Below are 15712 nucleotides of genomic sequence, written 5' to 3'. Positions count from 1 at the left end.
ACATCAATTATTCATAATCTATGACAAACAAAACTTATATCCCCAATTCTTTTAGAACTTAAACAATGGCAAATGTGGTAATCATTGCCTTCTGTATTCATTGCTACAGCCAGTGAACGTAATACATTAAAAACTCCATCTCTTAGGTATTTAGTTCTCTAACACAAGCTTATAATGACAACAAGGGTTATACCTACCAAGTCAGCATCTAAGCCATAAAGACAATGTCTGGTGTTTGGATCATGATCTGGCTTTGCTTTCTCCGATCTGATAAATTCCATGATTTTATGCTCTCCTTCTCCAGGAGTCTAAACATAATGTTTAAAAAAGAAGGTGGTAATATGCTATGCTTCAAACTTTAAAAAATTTTAAACTTTTAAAAATTCCTTAGATTAAAAAAGATGATAACCTCATGGCCTGAGAAGTAGATGGTAACGCCTTGCCATGATTTGTCAGTGGAAATTTTCATATTTACAAAATACTTCAGATGTTCATGCAACCTGGCCATGAATTCAGTCCCTATAAATAAAAAAAAAATCAAAAGGTTAATTTGACAAAGATAAAAATAGCAAAACCAGTTAAGTATTTCCAATGCCTCAAATGTCACTAGCAATCTTTTGTTTTGTTTTGTTTTGTTTTTAGATTTTTCGAGACAGAGTTTCTTTGTGTAGCTCTGTAGACCATGCTGCCATGCTGTCCTCGAACTCACAGAGATCCGCTGCCTCTGCCTCCCGAGTGCTGGGATTAAAGATGTGTGCCATCACTGCCCAGCTGTCACTAGTAATCTTAAATGAAGTCAGTGCCATCTACAGACTGTGCTTTAAGTATTTTACCTAAGAGCAGTTTGAACTCTTAACTCCAATTTTCTCCATTTTTGCTGGATTCCTAAGCATATTATTCATTTTACTTATTATTGTGACTGTATATGCTGTGTAATGTGTGAGGTAAGCATATGCATGCCATGGCATATTTGTGCATCGTAGAGGACAGTTTTTGTAGTGCATTCTGTCCTTCAACCATGGGTCCTGGGCTTTGAACACAGGCCAACTTGTGTGGAAAGTGCTTTTAATCAGTGAGTTATTTTTCTAGATCCTGAAGTATTTTTATAAGACATTTAGTTTTAATCAGACTGTCAATAATAACTATTATTGTTAATTTATATTTGCTTTTTTTTTTAAATAAAAGAAAATATCTGTAGTCCAGGTTAGCCTTGAACTCACTATGAGCTAAGGATAATCCTAAACTTCTGATCCTCTCCCTCTATTTCCCAAGTCCTGGGATTGCAGGCATGCACAACCACACCTGATTTATGCTACGCTGGGACTGAACCCAGGAGTTCATGCATGCAATGGATGGAGCCTACCAAAAACAAACAAACAAACAAAGAAAAAACTATATTCCCACTTCAACAACTACTAGCATGTGCATATAGAGGTTCATGCAGAAGCATGTGCTTATATGGATCCCAAAGGACAACCTATGGTTCGTTAGTTCTTCCTGAGGTACCATCCACCTTGCTTTTGTTTTATTTTATTTTATTTTATTTTATGTTTTGGTCAGGGTCTCTGTGTACCCCTGACTGCCCTAGAACTTGATGTATAGATCAGGTTGGCCTCAAACTCATAGATGGATCCTACCTCTGCCTCCCAAGTATTGGAATTAAAGCTGTGTGCCACCATGACCAGTCACTTTGTCTTTTGAGACACAGATTCTCACTAAAACCTGGGACTCAATAAGTAGGCCAAACAAGTGAGCTCCAGGAATCTGTCCACCTCATCTCCCCAGCAAGATTACAAGTGTGCACCACCATACCCAGCTACTTATGTGGGTGCTGGGGATTGAACTCAGGTCCTTATGTGCGTGATTAAGACCTCTATTGGCACTGCCGGGCATTGGTGGCTCACGCCTTCAATCCCAATACTCAGGTGTTTTGGACAGGCAAAGTAACTCAGCTTTACAGAGTTAAACAAATACAACATAAAAGAATGCAACACACCGGGCATTGGTGCCTCACACCTTTAATCTCAGAACTCAGGAGGCAGAGGCAGGGGATCTCTGTGAGTTCGAGGCCAGCCTGGTCTCCAGAGTGAGTGCCAGGACAGGCTCCAAAGCTACACAAAGAAACCTTGTCTCGAAAAAACCAAAAAAAAAAAAAAAAAAGACCTGTATTGGCTGAGTTATCTTCCCCAATAACTGCTGGGCTTTAATTTTAAAAAGTATGTATGTATGTATGTATGTATGTATGTATGTATGTATGTATGTATGGTGTTTTGTCTGCACATATGCATGTGAACCATGCACATGCAGGGCCCTAGGGGGCAAAAGAGGGTATCTGGTCCTCTAGAACTGAAGTTACAGAAGGTTGTGAGCCACCATATGGGTGCTGGGAATTGAACCCAGGTCTTCTTCGAGAGTAATCAGTGCTTTTAACCATTGAGCCACCTCTGTAGCCCCAATAACTACTATTCTTAACAAGAAAAATTATTTTAATTTGGAAAGTGAGTATACAATGATTATGCCATAGGAATTCTCAGATGATCAACAGTCAAAGGCAATATTATCTTAAATTATGTCCAGGAGAGAAACTGGTTACTAAATTGAGCAATGTATATCTAAAATAACGAAGTTACTAGACTGTATGGAATTAAAAGGTACACTTAAGATTTTTGTTCAGAATAAAGGACTATAAAGATGCCAGTCAACCCCCCCAAGTGCATCAAGTAGGGTGATGTATATAAAGTTAAGTTAAACAAATTACCAATAAATTACTATTTTTGTACACTTACATTTATGTATTTATGTTATTTGTGTGTGTGGAGGTCAGAGGACAACTTGCAGGAGTTGGTTGAATCTCCAGCATGTAGGTCCTGGGAATCGAACTCAGGTCATCAGGATGGGCAGCAACTTGCCTTTATCTGCTGAGCCATTTCACTGGCCCTATTTTCTTAAAGTCATAGAAATTGTAGGAATAAACTCTCTGAACTGAAAGAATGGGTTTCTCATTCTGAAACCACAAGGTAGGTATAGAAACTTGTCTATTTGATACCGGTAACTGACCAGAATAAACTGAAAGCTCCTGTAAGTTCCTTCCAGGTCAGGAACTCTATGTACAAGGCTTCTCCATATCTGCTCACCAACACCTGAAAACACTACAATGGGTCTTTATAGGAAGCTTCACAACCAACATGAGGTCATCTCATGAACAGACACAAATGGGAAAATATGGCTAATGAAAACCTAACGACAATCTAAAAACAAAACTACATTAGAAAAATGTTCAATTTCTACCTTAAGTCTTTCAGAATGCCACTCAGTCAATTTACCTGGAGTAATACAGTTAGAATCAAATCTGGCTTCTGTAGGAAGTGTTTCTCCCTTTTCTATTGCTTTTTTAATTTTATCTTCCGCCTCCTTGGCTGACCTTAAAAGTCAAAGAGAAAAAATATCTTACATTTTCTAGAAAATAAACATTTTTATACAAACTATTATTTACAAACTTTTATTTTACATAAAACACCAATTTGCCAATCTTAAGGTTCAAAACTACACCATTTGTTTTACTTCTTTATTAATTTATTTTTTACATTAAAACTATACAATTTTAATAGAAATGAATAAGCTTAGGAATTCTTTGCTTTTATTTACAGAATTGAGTTATTTTAAAATACAAAGACTATAGAAGCCAGACATTAAAATAGTAAAAAGCACACAAATCATTACAAACACGTAAGTAATTCTAACAAATATATAGCAAATTTATTTCAGAAACAAGGTCAAAGGCTTTAAGTGTCAACTGTTTGCTAGACTTTCTATCATTTAATGATTTTAATAGTGTTACTTATCAATGATATCAGTATATAAAAGTTAACCAAAAATGATTCCAGGCTTTAAAGATTACACTCTACAAGGGAGGGAATATTGAGTAGCCATGGTTTAATCTAGCTGCAACATAGAAATGACTATTAAAATAATCTAAGTAAAGATAATCATAGCCTACACCGAGATACTAAATTTTTAAAAAGATGACAAAAAAAAAGTAGGTCGTAGATGTGAGGAATGAAGACAGGGAAGGAGTAAAAATTACTCTTGGTCTTTGGGTGGGGCAGCTAATCACAGAGAATGGAAACGGGAAAGAGAAAAAAAGCTGCTTTGGGAGGATGGATTCAGTTCTGAACACAGTAAGCCTTCTGGTATCTAGGTTATCCAATAGAAAAGGAACTTGGGAGTGAGAAAAACAACAGAGATAAATTCAGGGGTCATTAGTAGAGGCATACTAATTAGGGTCATTAGATGCCACCATCACTGGGGGATGGGGAGGGCAGGGACAGAGACTCAAGGAAGTTAACTTTAATGCTAATTTAAGAAACAAAGAAGCAGAGAAAGGGAAGATGACAAAAGTCCAGCATGACACAAACAGAGCAAAGCTACATGAAGGTCAAGGAAAGAAATTCCAGAAAGAAAGAAGGATCAGCACTGTTACTTGATGTGGGTGGAGGAAGCAATGCAGACTTAGTCTTTAGATTAGGACATAAGCCTGTGATCTTGTAAGGATAATTTAATGGCACAGTATGGACAAGAACCAAAAGGCAGATTCAGAGCAAAGACATGATGCATTAAAGTATGAAGCTGCTGGGGGACTTTCTAGGAAATATGGGACTCTCAGTGTCAGTCTAGCATTTAATATATGGATTGGTCCTCAATCCCCAGCCAGTAGTCTCTGATATGAAAAGGTTATGAAGTTAAAGAGCTGGAAGCCTTTCCTGAAGTTAAGTTTCTTCAAATGAATTGATTTTTGTTAGTTAGATGCCTCCATAAAAGTTGATACCAACATGACAGTTGAGGTATTCGGGCTGTTGAGGGTAAGGCTTCAGCAACGATAGAGTGACAAGAGGAGAACCCAGTACTTAGTAACATTTCAGGTACCAAGAAGCAAGGAGTAGGGTATTTATTTTGTCTAATGTAGATCTGGTAGACAGAGTTAAGACACATTGATAACTTCTGATGGCTGAACTCTATGGAGACCAGGCTGGCCTTGCACTCAGGGGAGATCTCCCTGTCTGTGCTTACAAGTATTGGGATAAAGGCCTGCACCATCAGCATCTTAAGAAGAGTTTTTAGGCTAGTGGTTCCCTAAAACTAGTTTAATAAATACCATGTGTAGATACCTAGTATAAATAGTTTTCCAATACCTAGAGATTCCGATTAAGTCTTTAGGTAGTCCTTAGAAAACTAAATTTTTAGTTTAAAAAAAGCCATTGCATTTAAGGATCCTAGTTATTCAGTATGTTTTGGACTCTTTTTTTTTTTCTTTTAATAGTTTAATACTCTACCATCCTTTCTCTCCTTAGTCTCACTGGAAGGTTTTTCTAAGACACTGTCCAAACTTTCTTGACAACTTTGACATTTGATGCATGAATACTTCTGTCATTCTTTGTTCTGCCATTATGACTAAAGGAGCCTTTCATTATGCTAACACCTCATCAAACTCTGGACTTAGGACACCTCCAAACAGGCATGGCATCTGACTTACTGTTATTTAGATATACTTGACTCATGCAGGATTTTGATTTTAAGACTCTTTTTATCTCTAATCCCTTTACTTTACATAGTGGTGCTGAGAATGCCAAGTTCCATATCCCATCAATCATCTTCTAATCTCACTTGCCTTAGTGCCCAATTAGGGCTCATATTTACTCAAAATCAGCCTGTAGACCAAGGTCACTGTCATGAGAATAACTTCCTGGTACATTCTGTAGTGACTAAACCAAGGCGGATGACCACAGGTGCTCTGCTCCACTTCTACTACTTTCAGATTATCAAAGCAAAGTTTGAAAACTTGTAACTGAGAACAGAGTGACTACATATGAAACCCAACACAAGCTTTGAGACATAATTCATCAGAATTACTAGTTTATTACTTGACTAGTCAAATGTGATAATTAGTATGGAATAAACCAATTACTTTGAGGATTGAAATAGAAAACAAATATGAACAGAAGATGCATTGTATTATGTCAACTGTTTTAAATGATTTACCTAAAACGCCTCCCACGTTGCTGGTTCATTTTTGCTCGAGGAGCCACACCATCAACAGCCATAAAGAACACTTTCCTAGGTTTAATAATTCGAAACAACACCTCCAAGTAGTGAAAAATATCAGTAAAGATTTTGTCATCTGAAATTCTGAAGTGAACATCGTCATCATTAGGATGGGAACACTGATGTATAATTCCATTCATATCCAGATACAAATTATCAAATTCTGGAATCTAAAAAGAAAAGAAAAAAGCTCAGATTATTAATTATAATGACTATTTTAATGCCTGGCAAAAGTGATTCTTCAATGGTTCAAAACAAAAAAACAAAACAAAACAAAAATCAAACAGGATTTAATGTATTCTGATTATAAAAACTCAAGGGGGCCTCTTCCAGGGGGCCCAAGTTTGGATCCTGGCACATACAACCACAGCTATGCACAAGCAAAGCACCTGCATCTCCAGTCTTAGGGACTGAATGCCCTCTTCTGGCCTCCACAGGTACCACATGCATGTGCACACACATGCAAGTACACATACCATAAACATATACACATAATATATATATGTACATATATATATAACAAACCTTTAAAAAGTGAATAAACGATCACAGTTGAATAAAGTAAGCAAAGAAAAGTAAACAAGAACAACTAGGAATGCAGAAAGAAATCAAGTAGTTATATACTGAACGGCTTGACCTAACTTACTATGAGGAAACTATTTATTCAAAATAGGAAAACACCAAAGAAAAACACTTAATTAATATGGCACTCAAAATATTAGTTTCCTCCATGTTTGCTACTTGGCATCTCAAAGTCTCAATTGCTCCTATAAATGGGGAAATAGTGCGTATTTGCAGCAAAAGGTTTTACAAAAGAAGATTAGAGGTTTTTCAAGTTACTTAATAACTGTTCCATTTGGTTCACTCAAACAGAGCCACTTACTTGTTACATTCGTTTTTAAAAAGCCTAGATTATCTGAAAATGGAGGCAAAACAGCTGAGCTTATGTAGTGGAATGCCAGACTCTAGGCTGTCACTGTGGGGCTTGGTAGGAATAGGCGGGGCAAGTGCTATCTACTTTTATAGAAGGTCTTCATGATTCTGGCTTTCAGTTTTCTTTTCTTTTTCTTTTTTCTTTTTTCTTTCTTTCTTTCTTTCTTTTTTTTTTTTGTCTAAGCAAGCACAGTACTGACATAAATGTACAATGACAGAGAACAGAAATGGCTGTAACTATCCGGTGTAGTCAAAGAATTTTTTACTAGTCTCCTTTATACACTAAATAAATAAAATTAGCATGAATCTATGGGGGAGAAGGAATGGGGGTGAGGGGAGGGAGAGGGAGAGGGAAAGTACATGTGAAAATATTAATAATTTAATAAAAAATGCAAAAAAATTAGCATGAATCTAATTAGTAAACACATGCAGGTAACAATATATTTTCTCATAGAGAAATGGCATGCCTTGTGGAGTTTGAAGGTAACAAGTTTTAAATCATTAAACACTTCCAACATTTATCTAAAACTTGCCTACTTTACAGAATTAAATGACAAATAAAAACTCTTTAATATTGAGTAACAAATAGGATCACCTGAAATTAGTAGCTGAAATGAGATTTTTTTTTTTTTTTTTTTTTTTGGTTTTTCGAGACAAGGTTTCTCTGTATAGCGTTTGGAACCTATCCTGGCACTCGCTGTGGAGACCAGGCTGGCCTCGACCTCACAGAGACCCGAGGATCTCTGCCTCCTGAGTGCTGGGATTAAAGGCGTGCGCCACCAACGCCCGGCTGTAATGAGATTTTTAAAGAGCATTCGAGACTTAGTATTTGTTCCAAGAATCAGAAAACTCCAACTAAAGCCTCACTGTAAGTTCTTGAGAGTGAAATAATTTATACAACATGATTCAATTTCTTTAAGAGAATAAATGTGTTTCAACAGTAAGGAACATATTAAAGGCAGAGTAATGAAGGGGAATCAGCCCTCAGTGACTTCAAGTTATAGATTGAAGCAAACAGTTGGAACAGTGCAAGTGTATATGAAATTTTAGTATAGAAGAAACATTTCTAACTACTGAAAAGAGGGTACTGGGTGCTTACCCAACCATCAGAAAACAAGACAAGACTACAAAAGCTCCAAAGGCATACTGGTACATGTTTTGTTTTCTTAACTATTCAGAACAAGGAAGCAGGAGGGTTGCTTGAGCCCAATAGTTCAAGGTCAGCCTGAGCTGATCAAAGGCGGAAAAGTGTGTGTGTGTGTGTGTGTGTGTGTGTGTGTGTGTGTATTTTGATGATGTAGGGCAAGGAATGTCCCAATCATAAACAAATAACTACTAAAATGGTTATATAAAAATACATTGTTTCGGGGCTGGAGAGATGGCTCAGTGGTTTAGAGCACTGGCTGCTCTTTCAGAGGACTGGGGTTCAATTCCCAGCACCCACATGGCAGCTCACAACTGTTACTTCAGTTTCAGGGGATCTGACACCTTCACACCAATACACATAAAATAAAGTTAAATAAATTAAAAAAAAATACATTGTCTGTATGACCCTCCTTGCTGTATCTGGGCTGCAATAGTATCCCTCCATAGGGAATGGGCTCCCAAAGTCCATTTGTGCTCTAGGGATAAAGACTGGCTCTGCTGGCAGAGGAGCCATAGACTGTCTTGGACTCCTAGCTGGTACCCATATTCAGAAGGTTTAGTTTGGTCCAATGCTGTTTTCGCAGCTTTATGACTAGGGTCTCCATTCTATCAGCAGGTCAGGTTCACTGTTTCTGCAGGTCTCTCCATCCCCGTCTTGGCTCCTTTGCTCAACCTTCTTCCCTCTCCACAACTGAATTCCAGTAGTATGGTTCAGTGCTTGGCTGTGGGTGTCTGTTTCTGCTTCAAAAAGCAACTGGATGAAGACTCTCCTTCCTTTCCCTGACCCTGGGCTCCAATTTGGTCAGGGGTTCTTGTCCCCATACCCTTCTTCGAGGGACTATGTAATCTTCTCTTGGGGTCCTCCTTGTTTCCTAGCTCCTCTGGCAGTGTGAATTGTAGGCTAGTGATCCTTTGCTCTATGTCTAAAAAAATCAAAAATGAGTGAGTACATACCATGTTTATCTTTTGGTGATTGGGTTACCTCACTGAGGATGGTTTCTTCTAGTCCCATCCATTTGCCTGTGAAATTTCAAGATTCTATTGTTTTGTTTTGTTTTTTTTTTCTGCTGAGTAGTACTCCATTATGTAAATATACCACATTTTCTCTATCCATTCTTCAGTTGAGGGGCATCTAGGTTGTTTCCAGGTTCTAGGCTATTACAAATAATGCTGCTATGAACATAGTTGAACATATGCCCTTATTGAATGAGTGTGCATTCTTTGGATACATGCCCAAGAGAGGGATTGCTGGATCTTGAGGTAGACTGATTCCCATTTTACTGAGAAATCACCACACTGATTTCCAAAGTGGTTGTACAAGTTTGCACTCCCACCAGCAATGGAGGAGAGTTCCTCTTTCTCCACATCCTCTCCAGCATAGATTGTCATTGGTGTTATTGATTTTAGCAATTCTGACAGGAGTAAGACGGTATCTCAGAGTGGTTTTGAGTTGCATTTCCCTGACGACTAACGATGCTGACCACTTTCTCAAGTGTCTTTCAGCCATTTTGGATTCCTCTGTTGAGAACCAACAGCCAACATCAAACTAACTGGAGAGAAACTCAAGGTGATTCTCCTAAAATCAGGAACAAGACAAGGCTGTCCACTCTCCATATCTCTTCAATATTGTACTTGAAGACCTAGCTAGAGCAATAAGACAACAAAAGGACATCAAAGGGATACAAATTGGAAAGGAAGAAGTCAAACTTTCACTATTTGCAGATGATATGATAGTTTACATAAGTGACCCAAAAAAACTCTACCAGGAAGCTACTACAGCTGATAAACACCTTCACCAAAGTGGCAGGATACAAGATTAACTGAAAAAAAAAAAATCAGTAGCCCTACTATATAACAGAAGATAAATGTGCTGAGAAAGAAATCAGAGAAACATCACCCTTTACAATAGCAACTAACAACATAAAATATCTTGGGGTAACACTAACCAAAAATGAGAAAGACCTGTATGGTAAGAACTTTGAGTCTTTAAAGAAAGACATTAAAGAATATACCAGAAAATGGAAAGATCTTCCATGCTCTTGGATAGGTAGGATCAACACAGTAAAAATGGCAATCTTGCCTAAAGCAATCTACAGATTCAATGCAATTCTCATCAAAATCCCAACACAATCCTTCACAGACCTTGAAAGAACAGTACTCAACTTCATATGGAAAAACAAAAAACCCAGGATAGCCAAAACAACCCTGTACAAAAAAGAATCTTCCGGAGGCATCACCATCCCTGACTTCAAGCTCTATTATAGAGCTATAGTCCTGAAAACAGCTTGGTATTGGCACAAAAATAGACAGGTTGACCAATGGAATTGAATTGAAAATCCTGATATTAACCCACACACCTATGAACACCTGCTTTTTGACAAAGAAGCTAAATTTATACAATGGAAAAAAGAAAGCATCTTCAACAAATGGTGCTGGCATAACTGGATTCGGACATGTAGAAGATTGCAGATTGATCCATATCTGTCGCCATGAACTAAACTTAAGTCCAAATGGATCAAAGACCTCAACATAAATTCAGCCACACTGAACCTCCTAGAAGAGAAGGTAGGTGGCACCCTTGAACAAATTGGTACAGGAGACCACTTTCTGAACATAACACCAGTAGCTCAAACATTGAGATCCACAATTAATAAATGGGACCTCCTGAAACTGAGAAGCTTCTGTAACACAAAGGACACAGTCAACAAGACAAAACGCTAGCCCACAGAATTCACCAACCCACATCTGACAGAGGGCTGATCACCAAAATATACAATGAAATCAAGAAGCTAGCCACCAAAACACCAAACAATGCAATTAAAAGATGGACTGCAGAACTAAATAGGGAGTCAGGACTTCTGGAGCTGGAGTAATAGGTGTTATGAACTTCCCCAGGACCTAGGTGCTGGAAACTGAATGTCTGTCCTCTACAAGAACAGCAAGTATTTTTAACTACAGAATCATCTCTCTAGTCACAAACTTTTAGCATTAATAGAATTGTGCTAGATCAAAGCCATACATCTTTAAGAATTTATGATGCTAGCTGTATGATTTTTTTTGTAACGAATGTATGTTTACCTTCTTTCCTTTCTGAACACCTTATGAGCAGCCTCAGACAAACACAGTTTTCTAGAAGGAATGAGTAGGCATGTACTAATGGGTTTTCAAAAGAAAGGCTTTCTGCACATTAGGCAATGGCTATTCCCAGGGGCTTCATGCATAGTAGTCAAGTGCTGCACCTCACCACAACTGTTATCTCCTCCCTTCTCAGTGGTGGTGCTACTGACTCTAAAATCACATCAGCAGTCCATCTACACTGAAATGAAATGTTACCAGCAGCAGGCCAGGTCAGCAGTGTGGCCTCTGTCAGCAGTGCAACTTGAGGAGTCCTCTGAATCTTGGAGACGGCTGGGTCCTTGCTATTCACCACAGAAGAGTTTCATGATGAGTGAGACTGAAGCAAAGTTAGGAACTACTTTATCAGTCAGAAAGACAACAGGTACATGAAGACCGTCAAGTGTGGGCATTGTGAGAAAAAATGTATGTAGGGCCTATGTAGAAGCAATATATTTGCTGGAGGCTTCAAGCTACTCACTCTGCAACTAAGTTTAAATAGTAAGAGAAAGCGAGTAATGGCAGATTTTTCTTACTAGTAGAATTTTGTTCTTGAAGAGATGCTTACTAAGTACACTGTGCAGGATGGTAGGTGAAGTGAGTACAATCAGAGAACAAAATGATTCTTTCTTTACTTATCCATTAAGATCACAAAGAGGCCAGGTTTACAGAACAGTTCATTAGCTATTTTAAACAACCCAACAATGATGCTTCCAGAAAGGGGAGTAGAACTGTAGTTGGACTTTCTTTTTTGGTTGCCAGCCCCAAATAATGACTTGAAGATTTATTATTAATTATGAAAGCTTGGCCTTTAGCTTAGGCTTGTTCCAAACTAGCTCTTATAACTTAAATTAACCTGCTTCTATTAATCTACATTCTAACATGTGGCTTTTTACCTCTCTCCCATTCTATATGTGTAGACAGATTTTTCTTTGGACCACCAGCTCATAAAAAATGAAATGGAGACATATTATTAGGAAAGCTCAGTCTATAGCTTAGGCTTGTCCCACTAGCTCTTATAACTTAAATTAACCCATTTCTATTTATCTACGTGTTGCCATGTGGACTCATGGCTTTGACCTCTCCTGCATCTTGCTCTCTCTTTTCACCTGGCTGTGGACTTTGCTTTTCTTCTTACCAGCGTTCTCTATGCCTGGAAACCCTGCCTTCCTATTGGGCCATTCGGCTTTTTATTAAACTAATCAGAGTGACACATGTTCACAGTGTACACAAAGATTATTCCACAACATTTGCCCCCTTTTGTCTAAATAAAAAGTAAAGGTTTTAACTCTAACACAGTAGAACTAAATATAATAAGAACAATTATCAGGTAAGAGTTTTATTTACATTATCTAGTCCACTTGTATTTGGCAAATTCAGAGAAAGTAATGTAATATTTAGCCTATCTTGGTTATTTACTTTTTATTATAGCTCATATTGCCAACCTAAAATATCTTTTTAGACATTAAAACATTTTCTTAGATAAACAACTTAAACTTTTAGTCTCTCAATCTTATACACTTTACACCCCTATTTTTTTTTAAATTTGGTAGCAAAGAAAATTGTAACCATAATTATCTTTTCTTCAACTCCATCAGAGACCCAAGAAGGATAAAATATTACTTGAGTAAACATGAAGTACAGAGCAAACACCTTCCAAAACTAAGAAACGACAGAGACATCTGGTTGCCTGGACAGTCACTCAAGGTCCCTCTGTAACCCTGGAACATTCATCTTCAGCCTACAGGCCTAGAATATCTGACAGACTTTTAGGTTAAGCAGGAATTTTGAAGGACTATTCCACCTTGTCTTGGAAAAGTATGGCAGTCACTTTCTTTTGCGTCATGCTTGTCCAGTTTGGACAGCATACCGTCAGCAGTGGAGGCAAGGGCATGATAGGATATTGCAAGGCTTATCTAAAGTCTTGGCTAGAATAGTCTCAGCCAGCAGCCTTGAAGCTGTTCTGGATGCACAACTCTGAGGAAACTGCAACAGAGGCACTCAGAGAGGCTGGACACCTGGGCCACCCGTTTTCACTGGTGTCTGGTTCCCTTACTCTGAAAATACATAAACTTTCAAAGGTAACATATATATCTGCATTAACACAAGTATGGATTGTGTGTCATACATAAATCAGCCAAAGATGAGTTTTTCTTTTGCGTTTGAGCAGGTAAAATGTCACCTGCCTTGTAGTTTTTTTTAGGTTGATTTCTTTATGCCTGTAGCCAGAATTTTCAAGGCGTCTCCCTTGATCAAATCTGATCTATATCAACCTTGAATGAATCCAGTCTTTCACTTTCTGTGGAAACAAAAGCATAACCTCATCTCCAATGCAACATATTAAGACATTTTAAAATAGGTTGGTTTAATTCAGCAGTTTTCATAAACAATGCCTCTCAACAGCTATTGTTTGTTCATCAGCAATCAAAAATGTTCAGTTAGGGGCTGGGGAGATGGCTCAGCGGTTAAGAGCACTGACTGTTCTTCCAGAGGTCCTGAGTTCAATTCCCAGAAATCACGTGGTGGCTTAAATGAGATCTGGTGCCCTCTGCTGGCATGCAGGCAGAAGACTATACAAAATAAATAAATAAAATCTTTTTAATTAAAAAAAAATGTTCAGTTAGTAAGACACCATACAGGATCTAGACAGTGTTTTCCATCTTCATGTGGCTTATCCTTTTTATATTATTTATTCTCTCTTTAAAGACTTTATCTATGAACTATTTTTCTATGACTGTCTATAGCCATTTTCATTTTTAAAGCCTATACATATTTTTTAAATACACTGTAACCTGTTGAGAGTTTTTTGTCTGGATATGTCTTTACTGAGCGTCTATCTGCTGTGTTCTCTGATCACATGAGGCAAATCTTAAATGCTATGTCAGCTGCTGTATGTCTCAGCTTAGAGCATGGGGCTGGTACATGGTACTTGAGGGTGCCTGCAGTACCTTCAACCCACAGGCAGCAGCCAGTAGTTGCGCCTTGTAGGAAGCCGGTTCCTGCATTATAATGTTGCCTAAAGACACCAAGGTGTGAATTACTTCACAGGCGCTGGGTAATTTCCATTCCTTTGATCTCTGCCTATCCCGTGGCTCATTTTTGCCTGAGGAGCTGAAGCCATTCATAGGGTAATACGTCCCAGGCGGCTGGTCAGCCTTTTATAAAGGGATGGTTTTCTTAGTTTAGTGTCTCTGCTCAGTCTCTGCTCAGTCTCCACTCTGGTAAAATGCATTAAAGCTTGTCTGCAGAAGGATCCTAGAGTCCTGCGTGTATTTCTTGCTGGCGAGGAATACAGAGCGGGCGCGGGACATATGGTGCCGAAACCCGGGAATCTTAACATCTCCAGCACCGCGGAGACCCCTTGGCTACAAGGCGGATTCAGAACTGCAGGATGGTAAATTCGGAGAGGTATGTTTTTTCTGGACTTTGGCTTAGGAATGTTGAGCTATTTTGACTTTTAGCAATCTTAAAGAAGTCCAAAATTACATATCAGAAACCAAATGTAATGAGAGAAATTCGGAGAGGTATGATTTTTCTAGACTTTGGCTTGGGAATGTTACTATTGTGGGAGGTTAATATAGAGGCTTCTATGCTTTTACTAGGAGCTATTTTGACTTTTCTCACTGTTAAAACAATCTTAAAGAAGTCCAGAATTACATATCAGAAACCGAATGTAGTGAGAGATGGGGCGCGCCTAACAATAAAATATAAGAAAAAAGGACCTCCCGGAATGTCTAGTGACATGGGAGTGTATGTAAGAAGAGAAACTACAACGTATAAAAAAAAAGGACCTCCCGGGGTGTCTAGTGACAAGGGAGTGTATATAAAAAGAGAAACTACAACAAAAAGCTCAAGAGATAAAGTTTTAAAAGGAACAGCTCAGCTGGATGAGGGAGAGACAGAGAAGGAGGGAGAAAGAATGGGGAATGGCCGGTCACACCCCGGTAAATTTAGGAGAGATGAGGAACCTAGCCTCTGCCCTGCAACGAAACTGAAAGCCTTGGAGCTGAGCAGCTCAGACTCTGAGATTTTAGACTCTAACAAGGAAGCAGAGCTAGAGGAGGAGCTGCCAAAAGTAAAAACAAATATGAGGCCATCGCCTGTTAATTCAGCGGGTGTACTTCTATCAGCACACCCACTATTTGGAACCGACTCCTTCTTACCATCAGAGGAGCGAAAAAAATTACAGATGGCTTTCCCAGTCTTTGATAGGGGAAAAGGCCATGCCTGCTATTCAACACTTCTTAAAGGCCTGGAATGCCTGGGGCTTTAAAGCCTCATTTACATTAACGCTGGGGGCCATACCGAGGCCAAGCGTCTCACCTCAAAACCTAAAAGGCCAAAAGAAAATGGTAAAATGGAAAGATATCTTAACTGATTTTTGGAAAGGCCCGGATCCTATTCTCATAAGATCCAGGGG

At 38.5% G+C, this 15712-nt stretch overlaps 1 protein-coding gene across 3 annotated transcripts in view; it reads right to left on the bottom strand.

Annotated features, from left to right (window-relative positions):
* Positions 1-15712, bottom strand: part of Xrn1 (5'-3' exoribonuclease 1) — a 110703-nt gene that overhangs the window by 86389 nt on the left and 8602 nt on the right. For all 3 annotated transcript variants that reach the window (XM_027410925.2, XM_027410923.2, XM_027410924.2), the window contains exons 2-5: positions 6037-6269; positions 3324-3421; positions 410-519; positions 198-308 (exon numbers count right to left, since the gene is read on the bottom strand). In XM_027410925.2, coding sequence (XP_027266726.1) covers positions 198-308; positions 410-519; positions 3324-3421; positions 6037-6269 — 552 coding nt within the window. The remainder of the gene's footprint in view (positions 1-197; positions 309-409; positions 520-3323; positions 3422-6036; positions 6270-15712) is intronic.

This window comes from Cricetulus griseus, chromosome 4 (genome assembly GCF_003668045.3).
Source record: "Cricetulus griseus strain 17A/GY chromosome 4, alternate assembly CriGri-PICRH-1.0, whole genome shotgun sequence".
Lineage (NCBI taxonomy): Eukaryota > Metazoa > Chordata > Mammalia > Rodentia > Cricetidae > Cricetulus > Cricetulus griseus.
This window is presented reverse-complemented; position numbering and strand designations above follow the sequence as displayed.